Source organism: Mustela nivalis (genome assembly GCF_964662115.1).
Source record: "Mustela nivalis genome assembly, contig: HAP1_SCAFFOLD_556, whole genome shotgun sequence".
NCBI classification, from domain to species: Eukaryota; Metazoa; Chordata; class Mammalia; order Carnivora; family Mustelidae; genus Mustela; species Mustela nivalis.
Genome location: NW_028136103.1, coordinates 406,415 through 428,281, shown reverse-complemented (window position 1 = coordinate 428,281; position 21,867 = coordinate 406,415). Strand labels below are relative to the sequence as shown.

The 21,867-nt window shown below is 41.7% G+C and overlaps 1 protein-coding gene across 3 annotated transcripts in view; it reads left to right on the top strand.

Annotated features, from left to right (window-relative positions):
• The first annotated feature begins 428 nt into the window (after positions 1 to 428).
• LOC309857251 (conserved oligomeric Golgi complex subunit 2-like) overlaps positions 429 to 21,867 on the top strand; it is a 36,687-nt gene continuing 15,248 nt past the window's right edge. For 2 of the 3 annotated variants that reach the window (XM_082750021.1, XM_082750022.1), the window contains exon 1: positions 429 to 739. In XM_082750021.1, the coding sequence (XP_082606147.1) occupies positions 668 to 739 (72 nt within the window). In that variant the 5' untranslated portion in view covers positions 429 to 667. Of the gene's footprint in view, positions 740 to 19,577; positions 19,925 to 21,867 lie in introns of those variants that run through there. The other variant, XR_014307578.1, reaches the window with a different exon arrangement.

Genomic DNA, 21,867 nt, shown 5'->3' with positions numbered 1-21,867 from the left:
CCTGACTCTCTTGGCTCCTACTGATCGCTGGAGCCAAGCTCGGCGGGGGAGAAGCCACGCTCCGGAGTGGGTGCGGGGGCTAAGGGCGGAAGCCGGGTTCCCACAGAGGACTCCGCGCCCAGGCGGATGCAGTGGCGGCGCACGGGGACCTGAGGCCTGACACCAAGACGCGCCCCCCACTCTGGACAACCGGCCACAGAAGTAAAGGGCCAGCATCCCGCCACGGCTATGCTTAACACGGGACAATCTCGGGAGAAGGTCCTGGAAGAGGCTCACAGGCCGATTTTCCGAGGGAAACGGCGGGTTGGGGAGGGAGCGCCCCTGACCCTCCCCGCCCTCCCCTCTCCCGCTCATCCCACATCACCAGCGGCGGGGCTGCTCCGCAGAAACTTACGCGAGGTTGTAGTGTCGCCCTCCCGACGCATGGCGGCAGCATCACCTGCTGGCTCGGCGGCAGCGGTCCGCACCCCTCTCTTGGCGGAGGCAGGCGGAGGCGGGCCTGTGGCGTCCTCTTTCATTGGCCGGGGGACGGACGCTGCCATGTTGGAGGAAGCAGTGCCTTCTGTACAGTGGAAACGCGGTGGCTTCACCGGTAGCGTCGGGGAGCGCAGCCTCCTACCTTTACTCCTCGCTCGAGTGTCGGTGCTGAGAGGCGGCGGCCGGCGGGATGGAGAGAAGTAGGATGAACCTGCCCAAGGGGCCGGACACGCTCTGCTTCGACAAGGACGCGTTCATGAAGGTGCGCGCCTGGGCTCTGCTCCTCGGAGCTGGGCCGTGGGTGGCCTGCCCTCCTTGGCCCTCCGGGGCCTCTCCTCAGGCTTCTCCTGCGGGCTTCCTGGGCCCTCCCCGCCCCGGACGGGTCCTCGGCGGGGACCTCACTGCACTTCGCAGTGAGTCTCTTGGCCTCGGGTGGGCTAGGTGCAGCCTGGAGAAAGCACTCCTGTGAAATCATGCACATTGAATGAAAAGGCCTGAAAGTTCAGGGCAAGTGGTTTTGAGCTAAACGTAAAAGCCCCGGACCCGTAGGACCCGCCTCTGGTACCGTGCGGCACAGTCAGACCGCCACTCCCCCAGCCTGACAGAAGCCTCCCAGTGCCTTGTGCCTAGAAGCTCAGCGACTGTGCGTTGAACACATCTCTGAACGCACGTACTTACCAGGAATCCGGTCAAAAAGGCACTTAACCTAACGTTTATGCCTGACTTTCGTCTTAAGCTCAGAATGAGAAATCTGAAAGATTGTACTGTCTTTACTGGTTCTGGTCCAGTACTACAAAGCATACCAAGCTCCTTTTCTAAAGTTGCCCTACTTCTCTTGGTGAGGTCAGCCTGAAGCTGGCAGCAGATAACTGTAGGACATAAACTTACAGAATAGAAATTTAAACTGAAAAGACTTTACTGACAGGAAAGGTTCATCAGACATAGCCTTGAAAATGTCCCAAGGTTTGAATCAGAGGCAGGAGGAGCTTTATCTGTTTTCTGTATCCCTCTGGGTCTGTACTTAAACTATCAAAACGTATATGTTTAATTTCTAAGGATTGGGATTTAGTAGCTGGTTTCAGTGTTAAAAAGTTTTGGCTCTGTAGGTACCTAAAATTCTGAAAAGAGTTTGAATTTCTTACTTTTTTATGGCTTCAAGTCATAATATGTTTTTTTCTTTTTTGGGTTAACCAGCTAGTTCCTTTTTGATACTTGCATTTGAAAGACCCCCCCCCCCGTTGTTAACTAATTAACTGCTCTTTTGTTGTGTAAGAGTACCCCTCCTCCCCTTGTAATGAAAAGACCCTTCCCCCAGGGTTGAATTCAATGTAACTGCTCTTTTGCCTTTCTGTAACCACTTGGCTTTTAGGGCTTGAGACTTGTCTCCTGTTTGAACAAGATACCTTCTCCTAATAGCAGAGGCAAGGTCACGCAGGCAAGGGGGCTGCATGGTCAGGTAGGTCACGTAGACAGGGGGCTGCATAGTCAGGTATGCAGGATGTCTTTCCGCTGAGTAATAAGGTCAAACTTCCCCTCTTTGTTTCCCCTTCCCGCCTTTCTCTTCGTGTGAGGGGGTCTTCCAAAGCCAATCCGCTAACACCAAGAATGCCTTTTTTCAAATGTTCAAATTGTCAGCCAATCGGCCCCGTCCCATCCGGGACTTGTTTGTACCTGTCTATAAAAAACCTGCACCACCCAGCCAGGTGTGCTCAGCTAGCAGGAGCTGCTGACCACCCGCAGGCGCCTGTGCTACAATAAAGAAACTCTTGCTGTTTGCATCCTGTGGCAGTGTTGAATTCTTGGGTAAGGGGATCCGCGGGTCTTTCAGCATTCAGATCACATCTCCCAAACTCTGGCTTTAAAAGTGCTTATGTCTGGATCCTCTGCGGTGTGGCCATATCATTTTTAATATGTAGGGATGTCTAGACGAAGGTATATTGTACTCTTGTTCTTGTATGGTGATGTTAAGCCACTGTAATAAAAGGTGTAAAGTGAATGGAGTGTCTGAAGGAGAGCACAGAGTGAATTCTCGGATCCAGAAACCTTTTGTTAACGAAGGACACGTGATGAGGAGAGAGGTCATTGGAAGAAGAAAAGGCACAGACACAGACTTAAAGAATGTCAAAGCACGGAAGTCTTTTTAGCTGTCTGTCTTTGGACTTCGTCAGGCTTTCTTTGGGCCTAACACTAGCATTTTCTCACACTTCCTAGCCCTGCCATCTTTCTCACTCTGAGCTGACATAATGCCTTTGGCCAAAGCAGCTTCGGAAAATAGAAATCTCAAAATATCAGTTCTAAAGTAGGACTTAGAGGTAGGGAGAGAGCAAACTGGGAAAGTGGCTAGAATGCCAGCAATTCCATATTCTTTCAAAGCTCTGAAATTTCTGAATATAATGTACAATTTGTAGTGTTAATGAACATGACCCCTTCATACATAGAAGGAAAATACATGGAACAGCTGTTCTGTGTAAAGTGGTATTGATCTTCTATGTGGGAGCTGGAGATAAAGGTTATTTGCAATTTGTGTTTCCGTCAGAGAGATGTTTTGTTAAGTTACAGTTCCGAGGCAGAAATGAGCGGAGAGCTTGCTCTCGGGGTTGTATTTCTATGTAGGTGTCTTGTTTGGCACATTTTGGAATGAGACTGGGATGGTAGAAAGGGAGATGGGGTGGGGCTGCGGGTTGCACCTTGGACACTGCATACATTGAGGGGTCCACGTTGATGCAGTCTTCATGGTAGAGCTGCAGTCAGGTTTACAGCAGGAAGTTGCATGGTCATACCTGTTGAGTGCGAGCTGACTGGTGGCAGGAGACTACTTAAAAAGTCATGTTTATGAGATCTAATAAGAAATAGAAGGGGAAAGGTATGCAAAAGAGGTAGGTGATCAAAGTGCAGGGATGGCAGATGGGGAAGGGTCACCTGGGGCAGAGGCACTGGCAACATCATACTTTGTCGGCTTAGAAATATGAAAATCCTTTGGGTTGACAGCCAACTAATAGATGAGCAGGACATAAGGTATTGGTAGTAGGGGGAGAAAGTGGCCTAACAGATAAATTAGACCATTTACATGGGTGTGCTATTGACATCACAAGTAGCCTTCCTCTTTCATCTCCAGTTGTACAGAAAAATTAGCAGCCATCCCACGGGACCTCCTCCATCCTGCTGATCATGATCCCATTCTTGTATTTGTCCCCTTCTCCTCCTCGCCTGGTACGGGGAGGGGCTCTCCTTTCTCCTCGGGTTCGGTCTCCACTCTGGCTCAGAGTCCATGCCCTCCCGCCCTTCCAGGAGCCTGGAGGATCCTCTCCCCTGCACTCCTTCCCATCACGCTCTCCTGTTTGATCCTCTCCCACTTGACTGCCCCACCTCTAGGTATTGCCCTGTCACTGTCGCGCATCACAGCCAGTGCTCAGGGGTTGACTTGACTTTCCCACCTTCCACCCTTCAGGCCCTGTCATTCCACTAAAGAGTTCTTACCAAAACTGTTTCTAAGTCAGCGCACCTGACCTTTCTCTGTCTCCTTACTCGACATCGCAGTAGACCAAATGCTCTGCATTGCTTCCTGTCTTTCTTCTACCTCTCTGATGTGTCTCCTGTGCAAAGTCATGCTTCTGGTAGCCACTGAATGCTGATTATGGGCTCAGCCCCGTGTTCCTTTCTTTCCCTAGATGACCTTTTGTGCAGCTTCATGACCACCTATCAGCAGGTAAGGCAGATTCCTATCTCTGGCCCACACGCCTCCTGAGCACCAGTTCTGTGTATCGGACTTGCTGACCTTTCTTCTCGAATGTGTCTGTGGTCCCTCAGACTCATCAGGTTCAAGACGGTATTCATGAGCACCTCCTCCACTGAAAACCACCTTTCTTATTCTATTGCCTCTCTCGGTAAACACTTCATACGTTTAGCCTGGGGTCGGGAAACCAGAAGTCAACTCCTACTCTGTCACCTTTCCAAAATCTAGTCTGTCACACCAAGTCCTGTGGATTTCGCTTCCTAAACCTCTTGAGTCCATATACTTCTTTCCATCTCTTCTCGTACCTTTGCAATGCGCCCTTGCCATCACACCATAGAAGCTTCTCACCCAGTCTCCATGCGCCTTCCTTGTCTTTCTGGCCCCTGGTCTACACTGCAGGCAAGCCACTCTTGTCAGAATGCGGATGTGGTCTTGTATGTACCAGGTGACTGGTCAGTCCACCAGCTCTTGAAAAACCATTTTCCCACGCACTCGAACGTATTTCAAAGAGAATCAGTCCCCCATGAGGTAGTTTTCCTTGGTAGACAGTTTGTTTCTGCACTGAGCCATCTGCCTCCTTCAAACTTCTCTGTGTCAGTTCCTCTCTGGAACCTGTGGCTTCATTGGCACCCCGGGTAGGCACAGGATGACCTTTTCCATGAGAAGTGAAGGCAGGAGCCCTCTGGACGGTGAATGTATGTACCCTCATGTTCCATAGGTAAAAGAACAGTGTGTGGGGGTGGGGGGTAAGTCCTTGAGGTTTCTCCCTGTTATAAGTGGGTGAACTGGGAATTTTTTTTTAAAGATTTTATTTATTCGACAGAGAGAGATCACAAGTAGGCAGAGAGGCAGGCAGAGAGAGAGGAGGAAGCAGGCTCCCCACCGAGCAGAGAGCCCGATGCGGGGCTCGATCCCAGGACCCTAGGATCATGACCTGAGCCGAAAGCAGAGGCTTTAACTCACTGAGCCACCCAGGCGCCCCTGAACTGGGAATTTTGAGACAGGAAGCAGGTCCTGTGTGTCCTTGTTTGCAGGGAGCATGCATTCTGATGGACAAAACGGAAAAGGGGAAGAATGAGCAGCTGCTCAGATCTGTTTGTACTGTGCTGGTTGATTAGCTGTGACCTGCAGATGTGGGTCCCATCCTCGGCTCTGCTCTCTGCCTGCTTATGTCTGACTTGGGGCAAATCACTCGCCTCCAGCCTTCTGTTTGCTTGTTAGTATAATGAGGTGGTGCTTATCTATTTGATCTTTGCCAGCTCCTCTGAAAAGACTCTAGTCCATCCTGGCTTGCAGATAAGGAAACTGAGGCCTGAGGTGTGATGACTTCCTTTAAAGCCACACAGCTAGTTGGGGCCAATCACAGGCCAGATCTCCTGACCCCCACACATCAGTCCTTGGAAATCCTACTGTAATGTGTTCCTTTCCAGAGGCCACAGGTGGGAACTGAGGGAAGTGGGACAAGAGCTTTTGATTTTCTAATTCACTCTTTGTAGTACCATAAAACTTATTTAAATAAAATGTTGGCCTACTAAGTTATTGATTATTAGTAAGTTCTTTGTTCAAAATTTGAGAGCAAGAAGTATTATGTAAATATATCTTTTTGTTATTTAACTAGTCTTACAACATTTAGCATCAAATTTCTTGAAACATTTAAACAAATTAATCACAAACTGGGGCTTGGGCTCTTTCTTTCTTTCTTTTTTTTTTTTTTAAGTAATCTCTATACCCAACATGGGACTTGAACTCACAACCCTGAGATCAATACCTGCACGCTCCAGTGACTGAATGAGCCAGGTGCCCTTTGGGCTTTTTGTTTTTAAGTTCCTCAGGTGAGGGGCTGCCTTAGTGGCTCAGAGGGTTAAGCTTCTGCCTTCAGCTCAGGTCATGGTCTCAGGGTCCTGGGATCGAGCCCTGCATGGGACACTCTGCTCAGCATGGAGCATGATTCCCTCCCTCTCTGCCTACTTGTGATCTCTCTCTCTGTGTCAAATAAATAAATAAAATCTTAAAAAAGTTTCTTAAGTGATTCTTAAGTGTGACGAGTGTTGAGAACTCTAGCACTGGATAATTCCTTTAAATAGTTCAAGAAATTAATTTTGAGAAGTGAACTAAAAGCCTACATAGATTATGATTGGTGTTAAATTGAGGGGAAAAAAGAGATAAAGAGAAGAAATCAGCTGGAACAGAGTGTAATTAGGTACTCAAATATTTGTTAGATGGATAAATACATTTACGGAAAGTAGATGTTATTTTTTTTTTTGTCTCTTCATAAATATGTCAAATGGGTATATAAATTCAAGAAAGGAGTTTGATATAATATTGATGAAAATGTTAGAACAGAAGTTTTTTAGAATTTCAGTGTTACTATTTCATGATGCTTTTAAGATGATCTCTCTGTAGATGGTGGGAAGATCTTGTTAGCATATGTTTTTAATTTCTCAAGCTTGGATAATTTAGTCACCAAACAAAGATTTAGAATGAGTTTTGGGAGACACAAGTCCTAGATTATGTCCCCACCTAGCTGGGTCAGAGATTTGAGAGCAGGGGCTGGAGGGAAGAGCTCCAAGGACATTTTTGTATACATGCTGATACCTTGGGCGGGAACACTCTTCCCACACTTCCTGTGGCTAGTTCTTTTGTGTCATTTGGATCTCAACTCATTGTTCTATATTTCCTGGTTCATCCAAGTTAAAATACATGCCATTTGTCACTCAACCTTTACTGTGTCCTGTTTTCTTTTTAGCTGTGATCACTATTCATTAATCACTATTTGATCACTGTTCATTAATATAATGTTTGTTTACATATTTATTTTCTCATTTCTGCATTAGAATATCTGCTCCTTAAAAGCAGAGACCTTGTCTTTTCTTTTTATGACTGTGTCCCCAGGTCTTAGAGCAGAGCTGGAGTTGCATGATAAATAATTGAGGAATATTTATGGGATATACAGGAACATTTATTCATCTCTGTTGTCCATTGTTTTCAAGAATGGTTGGAAACACACACATACGTGAGCTCACACAAACTTTCTATGTCTTTCAACCCCTATGTAGTGTGCAGATTAGTGCTTAACTATTTTGGTTTTTTGTCTCGATGAAATGGGACATGTTTCATAAATTTCATATGCCCTCTTAGTACTTCTCATCATTACAGAGTGATGGTTCTGGGGGATTCTGCTTCTCGTGAAGATAGTATATAGTGATTTTATAAGTCCATGTATCTGGGAAGGAGTGTTTTACTTCTTGGCAGCTTAGAGAACTTCAATCTTTCCAAATTCCATGTAATTTTCAGAGCAATAAAGCTACTAATTTCAGATTATTGGTAAGTTTTAAATGATTAATTCCCAGGTTACTTTGAATTAGTTTTTGTTTGCCATCCCTGATTGCAGCTAGTTAGTAAAGTAGCTAAACTTTTAAACTCTATTTGGTTTTAATTTTGAGTGATGTCACTGCTTCTCTCATGGTTAATGGTTCTTAATTACCTGCAGCTTGTCTGGTTTGCTCATTTATTTTCCTGTGTTCCAACACCTCTTGTGATCTCCCAACTTCTGGCCTTTTGGGGGATTTGTACTTTAACTGGGTTCAGATAGGAAATACCCCTGAGTACAAAGAGAAGATATTTTTCTTCTAACTTCACTATCTCCTATTATTAATGTATTACATTGTTGTGGTACATGTGTTACAACTGATGAACCAGCATTGATACAGTATTAATTAATAACCCATGGTTTACATTAGGGTTCACTCCTCTTTCTATAGTTCTGTGGGTTTTGACAAATGTATAATATTATTTACCTACTGTTGGTATCTTACAGCCTAGTTTCATTGCCTTGAAAAACCCTGTACCTCATCTATTTGTTTCTTCTCCTCTCTCTGCACCCTCCTCGCTCACCCCTCAGCCCGGGATCTTTTGACTGTCTAGAGTTTTACCTTTTCAGAGGCACCTGGCTGGCTTAGTTGCTAGGGCATCTGACTCTTGATCTCGGGGTTGTGAGTTCTAGCCACCACATTGGGTATAGAGATGACCTAAAAAATAAATAAAAATAAAAATGTTGGTTAATTTTTACCATTTCCAGAATGCCATAGAGTTGGAATCATATAGTATTTAGCCTTTGAGACTGGTCTTTCACTTAGCAATATGCATTTAAGGTTCTTCGAAGTCTTGTGGCTTAATAATTCATCTTTTAATTGTCGAATAATCCATTGTGTGGGTGTGGCACAGTGTACCTGTTCACCTACTGAAGGAGATTGGATTGCTTCCAAGTTTTGGCACTTCAGAGAATAAAGCTGCTGTAAATATCCTTGTGCAGGTTTTTGTGTGGACACTAGTTTTAAGCTCTTTTAGGTAAATACAAAGGAGCACAATTACTGATCTTATAGTGAGAATGTGTTTAGTTCTGTGAGAAACTGCCAAGCTGTCTCACACAGTGCATCCCATTTTGCATTCTGACCAAACAGTGAATGAGAGTTCGGTTGTCCCACATCCTTGCTAGCATTTTGGTATTACTAGTGCTTTGGATTTTTTATATTCTACGCGATATGTAATAGTACCTTGTTTAAATTTGCAATTTCTTAATGACATACAAAGTTGAGCATCTTTTCAGATCCTTTTTTTTTTCGTTTTTAAAGATTCTATTTATTTATTAACAGCACAAGCATACGGAGAGGTAGCAGCAGGCAGCGGGAGAGGGAAAAAAGCAGGCTCCTCGCTGAGCCGGGGGTGGATTTCAGTCCCAGGACCTGAGCTAAAGGCAGATGCTTAACTGACTGGGTTTCCCAGCCACCGCTCTTTTCACATTTTTTTTTTTTAAGATTTTATTTATTTATTTGACAGACAGATCACGAGTAGGCAGAGAGAGAGAGAGGAGGAAGCAGGCTCCCTGCTGAGCAGAGAGCCCGATGCGGGACTCGATCCCAGGACTCTGAGATTATGACCTGAGCCGAAGGCAGCGGCTTAACCCACTGAGCCACCCAGGCGCCCTCTTTTCACATTTTTAAATTAGGTTTGATTTCTTGTTGCTACTAAGACATCTTTATATTATATTTCTTATTTTAAGTCCTTTACCATGGATGTGTTTTGCAGATATTTTCTCTACTCTGTGACTGGTCTTTTCATTCTCTCTCTCTTTTTTTTTTTTTTAAGATTTTATTTATTTATTTGTCAGAGAAAGAGCGAGCAAGAGTGAGCACAGGCAGACAGAGTGGAAGGCAGAGTCAGAGGGTGAAGCAGGCTCCCTGCAGAGCAAGGATCCCAATGTGGGACTTGATTCCAGGACGCTGGGATCATGACCTAAGCCAAAGGCAGCTGCTTAACCAACTGAGCCACCCAGGCGTCCCGTCTTTTCATTCTCTTAACAGTGTCTTTTACAGAGAAGTTTAATTTTAACAAAGTCCCTCTCATCCATTTTTTTCTTTTGTAGATCATGCTTTTGGTTTTATATCTGAAAAGTCATTGCCAAATCCAAGGATCCCTACATTTTTTCTTATGTCATCTTTAAGAAGTTTTGCATTTTACGTTTAGGTTTTGTGAAAGGTGTGAAAAGTTTGTTTTTATTCTTTTCATTTGTTTGTTTTTTCTTATCAATGCCCCATTGTTCGGTTCCATTTGTTGAAGACTGTCCTTGCCATTGAGTTGCCTTTGCCTGTGTGTGTGGATGTTGTTCTGGGCTCTCCACTCTGTTCCAAGGACCTGTCTCTTTTGCCAGGCACCTTCTGTCTTAATCACTATAGCTTTAATAGTAAGTCTTGAGATTGGGTGGTGGCAGTCCTCAATTTCCTTTTTTTCCCCGCTCTTTAATATTTTGTTGACTACTCTGGGACTCTTGGTTTTCCAGTTTTCCATCCAAATTTTAGAGTCAACATGTTGGTATCCACAGAATAACTTCCTGGCATTTTGATTGGGATTGCATTGAGTCTGTCGATCAGTTTGGGAAGAACTGACCTCTTAACAGTATTGAGTGTTCTTACCCAAGATTATGGACTTTCTTTCCACTTCACATCTTACCTTGCTTGTTATCTTTCATCAGAATTTTATACTTTTTCTCATATAGATCTTGTGCATATTTCGTTAGATTTGCACCTAAGTATTAATTTTTTTTGGTATGCTAATGTAAATGGTCTTGTGTTTTTAACTTCAAATTCCACTTGTACATTGCTGGTATATAGGAAAGCAATTGACTTTTTAAATTTTTTAATTAAAATTCAATCTCGTTAACATATAGTGTACTTTTAGTTTCATGGTTAGAATTTCGTGATTCACTGGTTGCATACAACACCCAGAGCTCATCCCAACAAGTGCCCTCCTTAATACCCCTCACCCAGTTACCCCAACTTTCCCCTCTCCAGTAACCCTCAGTTTGTTTCCTGTAGTTAAGTCTCTTGTGATTTGCCTCCCTGTCGGTTTCTATTTTTCCTTCCCTTCTCCTATATTCATCTGTTGTGTCTTAAGTTCCACATGTGACTGAAACTATATGGTATTTGTCTTCCTCTCGTTCCATCCATGTCCTTGCAAATGGCAAGATTTTGTTCTTTTTGATGGCTGAGTAATGTGTGTGTGTGTGTGTGTGTGTGTGTGTACCACATCTTCTTTATCCATTCATCTGTTGATGGACATCTGGGCTCTTTCAGTAGTTTGACTATAAACATCGGGGTGCTTTTGCCCCTTCAAATCACTTTGTATACTTTGGATAAACATCTAATAGGGCAATTGCTAAGTCGTTGGGTTGTTACATTTTTAACTTTTTGAGGAGCCTCCATACTGTTTTCCAGAGTTGCATTCCCACCAACAGTGTAGGAGGATTCCCCTTTCTCCACATCCTCGCCAACATCTGTTGTTTCCTGACTTGTTAATTTTAGCCATTTTGACTGATGTAAGGTGGTGTTTTGATTTGTATTTCCCTGATGCTGAGTGATGTGGAGCCCTTTTTCATGTGTCTGTTGGCCATTTGGATGTCTTCTTTGGTCTGTTCATGTCTTCTGTCTATTTCTTGACTGGATTTTTTTGTTTTTTGGATGTTGAGTTTGATAAATTCTTTATAAATTTTGAATACTGGCCCTTTGTCTGATACATCATTGGAAAGCAATTGACTTCTGTATTTTAACTGTGTATTGTGCAGACTTGCTATAATCACTTGACTAGTTTCAGGAGGGTGTGGGGTGTGAAGTCTTTGTATTTTCTGTAGACAGTCATGTCATCTGTGAACAAAGTTTTATTTTTTCCCAGGTTGTATACCTTTTGTTTCCTTTTCTTACCTTATTTCATTAGTTTGGCCTTCCAGTATAGTATTGAATAGTAGTAGTAGGAGGGACATCCTTGCCTTGATTCCCTGTCTTCTATTTTCTCAGTATTAATATCATGTTAGCTGTGGATTTTTGGAGACATTCTTTATCAAGTTGAGGAAGTCCTCCTATTCCTAGTTTCCTGAGGGTTAATAATGAAGAGGTGTGGATTTTGTTAAATGTTTTTTTTCCTCCCTTCATTGATATGATCATGTGATTTTTTTTTCTGTTGATATGATGGATCACATTGATTTTCTAATGTTGAACATTTTCTAATGTTGCATACCTGGAATAAATCCTACATGATCCTGGTGTATAATTTTTTAATATAGTGTTTGCTTTTATTTGCTAATTTTTGTTGAAGATTTTTGTGTCTGTGTTCATGAGAGATACTAGTTTGTAGTTTCTTTTCTTGTAGTATTGGTTTTGATGTCAGGGTAATAATGATCTCCTAGAATGATTTAGGAAGTATTCCTTCTACTTTTACTTTCTGGAAGAGATTTTAGAGAATTGTGTAGTATTCCATAAATGTTTGGTTGAATTTACAGTGATTGGGATTGTTAGCAGTAGCCATCCCTTCTTTCATCTGATATTAGTAATTTATGTCTTCTACCGTTTTTTCTTTGTTTGCCTGGCTAAGGGTGTATCTGTTTTATTGATGTTTTCAAAGAAACAGACTTGGGGTTTATTGATTTAAAAAAAAATTCCTGGTTTTAATTATATTGATTTCTGCTCTAATTTTTATTTTTTTCTACTTCCTTTAGGGTTTTTTTTTTAATGATTTTATTTGACACAGAGAGAGTCAGTGAGAGAGGGAATACAGGCAGGAGGAATGGGAGTCAGAGAAGCAGCCTCCCTGAGCAGGAAGCTCTGATGCAGGGCGCTGTCCCAGGACCCTAGGACCATGTCCTGAGCCAAAGGCAGATGATTAACCAACTGAACCACCCAGGAGCCCCTCCTTACTGTAGATTTGATTTTGTTGTTGTTGCTTAAAATGGAAGCATAGATTATTGACTTTAATCTTTTTTTTTTCTAATATTTGCATTCAGTACTGTATTTTCCCTTTAAGCAGCATTCCACACATTTTGCTACATTGTATTTGGTTGAGACTGCTCTCCTGTCATTTAGAAGTGTGTCATTTAATCTCCATGTATTTTGGACTTCTTCAGCTGTCTTCTGTTACTGATTTTTAATTCCATTGCGGTCTGAGAACATACTTGGTATAATTTTTATTTTTAAAAATTTGTTGTGTTTTGTGGCCCAGAATTATTCTGTCTTGATGAGTGTTCCATATGAGCTTAAGAAGAATGTGTGTTGCACTATTACTGGGCGAAATTGTCTGTGTACATCTGTTGTACGGTAATTGATGGTGGTGTTAAGTGTGCCATGTCTGGACTGAATGTCCACATCTGTCAAATCCTTGTTGCCCTGCTGCTGGATCGGCCCATTAATGATGGAGAAGTGTTGAAGTCACCAGCTGTGATAATGGAATTGTTTATTTCTCCCTGCAGTTCTGTTAGGTTGTGTCTCACTTGTGTTGATCAAGCACACATACATTAAGGATAATTGTGTCTTCTTGGTCAGTCGATTTCTTTATCATGATGTAATGCTGGTCTTTATGCCTGATAATTTTCCTTCTCTGAAATCTGCTTTGTCTGAAATTCATGTAGCTATACCATTGTTCCTGTGATTAGTGTTACTTTGGATTTTTTTTAATGTATCCTAGCATTTAACTTGTTGATATTTAAGTTGTTTCATTTTTCATCAAAATGTAATTCACAAAGCATAATAGTTGCCATTTTAAAGTGTACTCTTCTCTGGTTTTTAGTATATTTACTGTGTATATGGTACATATGTCACTTCTGTCTAATTCCAGAATGCTTCCATCACCCGAAAAATAAACCTCTTAGTTCCAATTCTCCCCTCCCCTTATTCCCTGGCAATCATGAATCTACTTTCTGTTTTTATGGATTTGCCTTTTCTGGAACATCTCATATCAGTGGAATTGTATAACACGTGACCTTTTGTGTCTGGCTTCCTTTAACCTGAGAGTAGAATGTTTTCAGACTTCACTCGTGTTGTAGCATGTAACAGTTTATTCCTTTTTATGGTTGTGTATCCATTCATCAGTTGATGGACGTTGGGTATATACTCTTTTGGCTGTTATGAGCAGCGCTGCTGTGCACATTCATGTACAGGTTGTGGCAGGAACATCTGTTGTCAGTTCTGTCAGTGTCATACCCCTAGACGTAGAACTGCTGGGTAATTGTACGTGTGTAACTTCTTGAGGAGCTATCGAGCTGTTTGCTGCCTTAGCCACACTGTTTTACATTCTCACCGACAATACAGGAGGGTTCCAGCTTCTCCGCCTTCTTGCCAGCACTTTTCTTCCTTTTTTTCTCTTTTTCTTTTTCTTATGTTACCATAGTTGTCCTAGTGGGTGTGACGTGGCATCTGCATGTGCTTTTGATTCGCATTTCCCCAATGACTAAGAATGTCGAACATCCCAACATGTGCTCTTGACCGTCTGTGTATCATCTTTGGAGAAATGTCTATTCAAAAGTCTTCGGCTTGTTTTTAAATTAGGTTATTTGTCTTTTTGTTGTTGAGTTCTAAGAGTATATTTGCATATTCTGGTTATTAGATCCTTGTCAGACAAATGATTTGCAGATACTCTCTCCCATTCTGTGGGTTGTCTTTTCACGTTCTCCGTAGTGTCCTTTGACACACGAAAGTTTTTATTTTGATCAAGTTCAGCTTATCTAATATTTCTTATTGCTTTGTGTATCATGTCTAAGAAAGCTTTTCCTGATCCAAAGTCATACAGATTTTCACCTGTTTTCTCTGAGTGTTACAGTTTTTACTCTTACATTTAAATCTTTGATCCATTTTGAGTTATATTTTTGTGTATGTGTGACGTTGCTGTTCCAAGTTCATTCTTTTGCATGTAGATATTCACTTGTCCCAGTAGTAGGCACTCGAAAAGACTGTTTTTCCCCCCATTAAATGGTCTTGGCATCCTTGTGAAAAATCAGTTGACCATAAATGTATGGATTGTAAATACTTTCTTTTTGAATACTTGGGAAATCTACACTATAAAGTAAAACCATTCCTAAAGTAGTAAAACCATTCTTGGTTAAGTGAAATGGGTCTCTATTATGGCACTGTGAGTTTGGGTTTGCTTTTCACAGCAAATGCTGCCTAACCCAGTATTCACAGATGTTCCGAGTTATTTAGTCATGTGTTATGCAACTTTTGTTTATCTGAGAACAAATGCATAAATGGTAAGTTGAGTACTAATATTACCTAATAGCATTTGTTCACTGAGGCTAAGTTATATTATTTATTTATTTATTTATTTATTTAAGATTTTATTTGAGAGTGAGAAGGTGCAGGAGCAGGAGGAAGGGACAGAGGGAGAAGCAGGCTCCTTGCTCAGCAGAGCGCCTGATGTGGAACTCAAACCCAAGAGACTGGGATCATGACCTGAGCCAAAGGCAGATGCTTAACCACATAGGCACCCCAGTTATACAATTTAGAATGCCACCATGAAGTTCAAGAACTTCAACAATGTGTAACTGAGGCAGGGAAAGTGATCGACCTAAAGGTATACAGTTGGTGAGTAGGATGGCCAGGATTATGAACCGAGACCCCCTCCCGTGATGTACTACATAACTATGATATAAGGTCTGAGATGGTCTCAGGAGAGAAAGGTCCAGGCTCATTTGGTCACCAGTGTAAGAAGCAGGTGGCTTTCTGTAGATGACTGTGAAATTACGGTTTGGTATGAAGTCCTTCTCTCCGACACTAGCAGGGTCAGTCTTTGGTTGATTAACTAAAAAAGTCAGTTTAAACAAGTACTCTTAGGGAATGGTACATACAGTTTTTAGGATTTTATTTGGAAAAAATATATGTACATTTATTCTCCATTGAAACAGTGCCAGGTCCTTTCTCTGGAAACTGGCCTGCAGATTAGATTTCTGAGTTATCACAGCACTTGGTTCACTCAATAGGTTAGGCATCTACCTTCGGTTCAGGTCATGACCTTGGAGTCCTGGGATGGAGTCCCGCATTGGACTCCCTGTTCAGCAGGGAATCTCCTTCTCCCATTGCCCCTGTCCCTGCTCATACTGTCTGTCTGTGTCTCAAATAAATAAAAAGAATCTTTTTAAAAAAAGCTTTCTATGTTGTCTTTTTTTGCCTTCAGTTTCAGTTTCTTTAACTGAATTGAGTGAGAATCCTGTGATCACTCCCTCCCTGCCTGGTACTTGGTCATCTCACCCATACCTAACTTAGCAAAAATTTTTATTGATTTCTTTGTATCAAATCTTTCCAAAGTAGCTGTGTTAGTTTTCAAAAGAACAGTGATTTTTTTTTTGCAGTCATATTTTGTTGATTTACATAGAGTTTAATGAAGCTGTATACTTACGAAGTAAGTGTAGGTGTCCTTAACTAGTTTGGGAATCATCACATTTGATTCTTGCTGACTAAACAGGTCATGGAGTAGCAGAGTCACAGGGGAAGTAGATAGTAATTTATTGCCTCTAAGCATATAAGCCTACCCGGGTATCACAGAATTGTAAAGGGGAAACACAGGATAGCTAATCCTGTGAGACCAATACTTGGAAATAGGTTATGAAAGATTTGGAACATCTGTTCAATGGGACACTCAGCATGCACATAAAATATTAATAGAAATGTATGTGCGTTACGTAAAGACATTCAAGTTATATTTTTAGATGGGAAATTTTTTTTAATAGAATGGGTTTTTATTTTTTAATTCTTTTTTTAAGATTTTATTTATTTATTTAACAGAGAGAGAGGTCACAAGGAGGCAGAGACAGGCAGAGAGAGGGGGGAAAGTAGGCTCCCAGCTGAGCAGAGAGCCTGATGTGAGGCTTGATCTCAGGACCCTGAGATATGACCTGAGCGGAAGGCAGAGGCTTAACCCACTGAGCCACCCAGGTGCCCCTAGCTGGGAAATAGTTTAGAAGAGCATGAATATTTGTGTGTGTGTGTGTGTGTGTACACATATGTGTGTGTACACACATACATAGAGAAGGTCTGGGGTTTCCATTCAAGATGGTGGCATAGGAGGATCTTGAACTCATCTCTTCTATGAAATACACACTGAATCTATAGCTCCATATGGAAAAATTTCCTGTGGAAAAAACCCTACAACTAGCTGAGTGACTCCTACACATTAGGTGAGTAAGGAAAAAAACCTATGTTGAAGTAAGAATCAGTCTTGCCATAAACCCCACCCCTGGTACAGTGACCTGGGATTGGGAGGGTACTCAAAATCCCAGGCTTCTCCCTGAAGAGCAAAGGGTTTGAGCCCCACTTCTGGCACCCCAACTTCCAAGACATACATCTAAGAGACAAGACCCCAAAACATCCAGCTTTGAAAGCCATCAGAGCTTGCACCCATGAGACCCACAAGGCAAACTGAGAAACAGTTCTTAAAGCAGTCACACGAGTAGACTGACCCACCCTGGAACTCAGGACAGAAGCAGCAGACTGAAATGGGTTCAGATTTCTGTGAAAGAGGCTCATTTGCTTATCTTAAAGCCCTGAGGGGCAGGCATCTAATTTAGCATGGATCTGGGAGCCTAGTAAGGTATTCTCCAAAGATGGAGCTGATGGGTACCATCTTTGCGCTGTCCCTTTACCTTGCTTCTGCTTTCTGGTATCTCCTGGAAAGGAGCTTGAATGCTCGTATGATGCCCCGAGGTTGGCAGTTGCTACCCAGGGTATACCTCTAGATCACCTGGCTCTAGCGGCCAGCAAGACTCACACTCACTGTAGTGAGTATCACAGTATTTACAACAACCAAGACTTGGAAATAACTAAAGTGTCCACCAACGGGGTGAATGGATAAAGAAAATGTGTGTGTATATGATGGAATATTACTCAACCATAAAAAGAAGGAAGTCTTGCCATTTGCAACAACATGGATGGACCTTGAGGATATTGTACTGAGTGAAATAAGTCAGACAGAGAAAGAGAAATACTGTATGATCTCCCTCACATGTGGAATCTAAAAAACAAAACAAAATGAAGTCATAGAGAACAGATTGGTGGTTGCCAGAGGCGAGGTTGTGGAGGAAATAGATGAAGGGGTCCAGTGGTATAAACTTCCAGTTAATAAGATAAGCCTTGGGGATGTAATGTACATCATAGTGACTGTAGTAAATAATACTGTGTATTATTGTATATTAATGTTATTATTTTTTATTAGAAATATGTATTATTAGCCCCAGGGTTACAGGTCTGTGAATTGTCAGGCTTACACACTTCCCAGCACTCGCCGTAGTACATACCTTCCCCAATGTCCACAACCCCACCACCCTCTCCCTACACCCCTCCCCCCAGCAACCCTCAGTTTGTTTTGTGAGATTAAGAGTCTCTTATGGTTTGTCTCCCTCCCCATCCAATCTTTTTTTTTTAAAGATTTTATTTATTTATTGGACAGACAGAAATCACAAGTAGGCAGAGAGGCAGGCAGAGAGAGAGGAGGAAACAGGATCCCTGTTGAGCAGAGAGCCCGATGTGGGGCTCAATTCCAGGACCCTGTGATCATGACCTGAGCCGAAGGCAGAGGCTTTAACCCACTGAGCCACCCAGGTGCCCCCCTCCAAATCCAATCTTGTTTCATTTTTTCTTCCCTACCCCCACACCCCCCACTTTGCCTCTCAAATTCCTCATATCAGGGAGATTGTATGATAATTGTCTTTCTCTGATTATTTCACTCAGCATACCCTCTAGTTCCATCCACGTCATTGCACATGGCAAGATTTCATTTCTTTTGATGGCTGCATAGTATATTATATATATATATATTTTTTTAAAGATTTTATTTATTTATTTGACAGAGATCACAATTAGGAAGAGAGGCAGGCAGAGAGGAGGAAACAGGCTCCCTGCTGAGAAGAGAGCCTGATGTGGGGCTCAATCCCAGGACCCTGGAATCATGACCTGAGCCAAAGGCAGAGGCCTTAACTCACTGAGCTACCCAGGTGCCATATATTATTATGTATTTAAAGTTGCTAAAGCTTAAGAGTTCTTAGCACAAGAAAAAAATGTGTATGTTTGGTATGGATGTTAACTAGTCTTAGGGTGATCATTTCACAACAGATAAAAATATGGAATTTTTATGTTGTACGCCTGAAACTAACATGTGTCCATTATATGTCAGTTTCTTTAAAAAGTAATTAATATTTTATTTTTTTTTAATTATTTATTTATTAGACAGAGATCACAAGTAGGCAGAGAGGCAGGCAGAGAGAGAGACAGGGAAGCAGGCTCCCTGCTGAGCAGAAAGCCCAATGCGGGGCTTGAACCTATAACCCTGGGATCATGACCTGAGATAACGACAGAGGCCTTAACCCACTGAACCAGCCAGGCACCCCAAAAGTAATTTATATTTTAAAGAGAAAGACTATGGCACCTGGGTGGCTCAGTCAGTTAAGCGTCTGCCTTCGGTTGAGATCTTGATTTCAGGGTCTTGGAATGAACCCTGGCATCAGGCTCCCAGCTCAGCAGAGAGCCAGCTTCTCCCTCTGCCCCTCCTCCCACTTGTTCTCTCCATCTCTCTCTCTCAAATAAATAAAATCTTAAAAAAAAAAAAGGTAAAGAGAAAGACCAAAACAAAGTCTGGAAGGATGTGAATCGCTGTGTTAAATAGTGAAGAAAAATAAACATTAACAGTGCTTAACTGCAGAGCATTAGAGAGTGGGTGATTTTTTTTTTCTCTCTTACATAAGTATTTCTTGGTTGGTTGAAAGTTTGACAGTGAACATTTGTTACTTTTAAAATTAAGAAAAAAAGCTGTTTCTATTTTGAGAAGACCCTCTTTGAAATGTATAATTAAAAGAAATAAAATGCCTGTAGAGTTAGGCAACTGGAGAGAATGGTCTTGGTGAGGGGCCCCCTTTCCCATAATCTTAGGAAGTGAGCAGACCCCATGATGTCCCTGTGTGTGTTCCCCTGCAGTAATACGGCCTCTTATTCTTTCTCTGATCTTATTTTTCTACGTAAAATCTGGTATCAGTGCAATCATTTTTTCTTTCTCGTTTGATTTTCAGGAAGATTTCGACGTTGATCACTTTGTGTCTGACTGTAGAAAGCGTGTCCAGCTGGAGGAACTAAGAGGAGATCTGGAACTCTACTATAAACTTTTAAAACAGCCATGGTCGAGCTCATCAACAAGGATTATGCAGATTTTGTCAACCTTTCCACAAACTTGGTAAACCTGAAATTCACAAGTCCTACACACACACACACACACACACACACACACACACACACACATTTTCTCTCTCCTTCATATTTATTAAAAGGGCAGAGTTTTTAGAAACCTTTCAGTTGATTACCCCACCAACCCCACCAGAAACTTGAAGAAATTACCAATTTCATAAATAAAAAAACTAAACTTTTTGGAATACATTTTTTTTGTTTGTTTTAGTTTTTATTCATTTAAGGTTGCTCTAGTTTGATTATGTTTCAAATTCATTAGTCAACAGTGAAAAGTAAAGGATAATAATACCCAAGGGGTTGTTTTATTAGTTGCTAAGTGATTACCCTGAAGTCTTCCTTGATTTAGACTAATTTGTAGGAGCAAATGTCCACCACTCTTACAATGTTTAATTTACTCCCAGGTATATCTGTTAGCCAGAGCTAGGTTGAGGGAACATTGGCCAATATTGATATTTAAAAAGTTTGGTTTTATAAAAATATAAGAATGATTTGCAGTGAGCTTATCAATTGTTTGTAAAAGCCGTTTAGAAATGTTGAATTTTGTTACTTGGCAGAAAAGTCTCCTTGTTGATACTTCATTTTGTTTTAAATCTGTTTGTCCAGAGAAGCACAGAAAGTTGCAGCTCCGTGGGAATTTCAAGAAGCATTAAAATTAATGATGCACATTTGCTTTTGGGAAATATACCACTAAGATAAATATCCCAATAGGATTAAAAACCTAGAAAATTTTACTTCTGTTTAATTTCTATTTTTCGCAAGGCTTATAATAATGTTTAAGAGAGACGTAGCCCGTCAGACTTTCACATCAGCTGGCTGAGTATCATCAATTACAGACAGAGAACTGTTCACCTTCTGTGAAAATTTTTCACATTCATTTAAAATGTCATCTAAAGGCAAATTGTTCTTAAGGAAACTTCTGTTTCTCATGACTTCCCTTATTTTTATAGGTTCATGTATTTCAACAGATTTTTTTCATATTCTATGAACATTAATGGCCAAATACCACTTCTGTTGTTTAGCTAGTTATGTAGCAAAATACGGTTGTGCCAAAAAAATAACTTAAATCTGGTACTGCTTTGATCGTTAAATAGATACGTCACTATTACTCCTTATCGTGATGTGTTTGTGCCAACCTGGTTTTGCCTTTAGGTTGGCATGGACAAAGACCTCAATCAACTTTCTGTGCCTTTGGGACAGTTACGAGAAGTTCTGGTAAGTCCTCAATTAATGAAAACAGTCTGCTGTGACGCCAGTTGTCCTCGTTGGCTTTTCTCTAAGAATTCTTTTCATCTGTTAGTTTGGTGGTACTGGTGGTTGTATTTTAACAGTTCATGATTATAATATTCACCTTCAGAAGAGTTGTAAATGATTTTGGTTTTGCATATGCTAAAAACCTAAAAAAACATGTTCGATTTGAAGAAGACATATTCTCAGAGTAGACAACCTTAAAATGTCAGGGGAGAGCAAGCATATTTCCAAATTCAACTTATTAATGCCACTTTGGTCATATGTAAGTGGTTTCTAACTTACGAATGACTTGTATTTTAACAGTTTGTAATCTTGTAAATATCCCCCCCACCCCACGTAATCTACGTGTGGTTAGGTTCCTGGGCTGATCTACAAAAACTGTGTAATCCCTAATGGAACTGAAGGATAATATAAATAAAATGTAATACTTAATAAATGTTACATTTGAATGTTCTCTCAGAAAAATCTCTGTTGTGGGAATGGGACTCCCCACCTCTAAGCCATTGGGAATAGGAACTCCACCTGGGTGAACAGTGGAGGGGCAGTTGTGGCATCACTTCTAACAGAAAACTGTGCTGCCCTGTCTCCCCCCAACCCCCGTCTGTGTCTGGTGCCCTGACTTACGGCCTCTGTCCGTTCTGATGCCCTGTCGAAACTTGTCATAAACGACACCATCCTTCCTTGTCTATCTCCTCTAGATTGAGTGGCCTCGTGCATCCCTCCCCTAAGACAGTGCCTGCATCCTAGAGAGAATATAAGGAGAACATAATTTAAGGGAAGACACAGTACATGGTTAGAACCAAGAAAAATGCGGAGTAATGGAAATATCAGTGCTGAGAAGCCTAGAGGAGGGGCAGGCAGGAAAGAGTT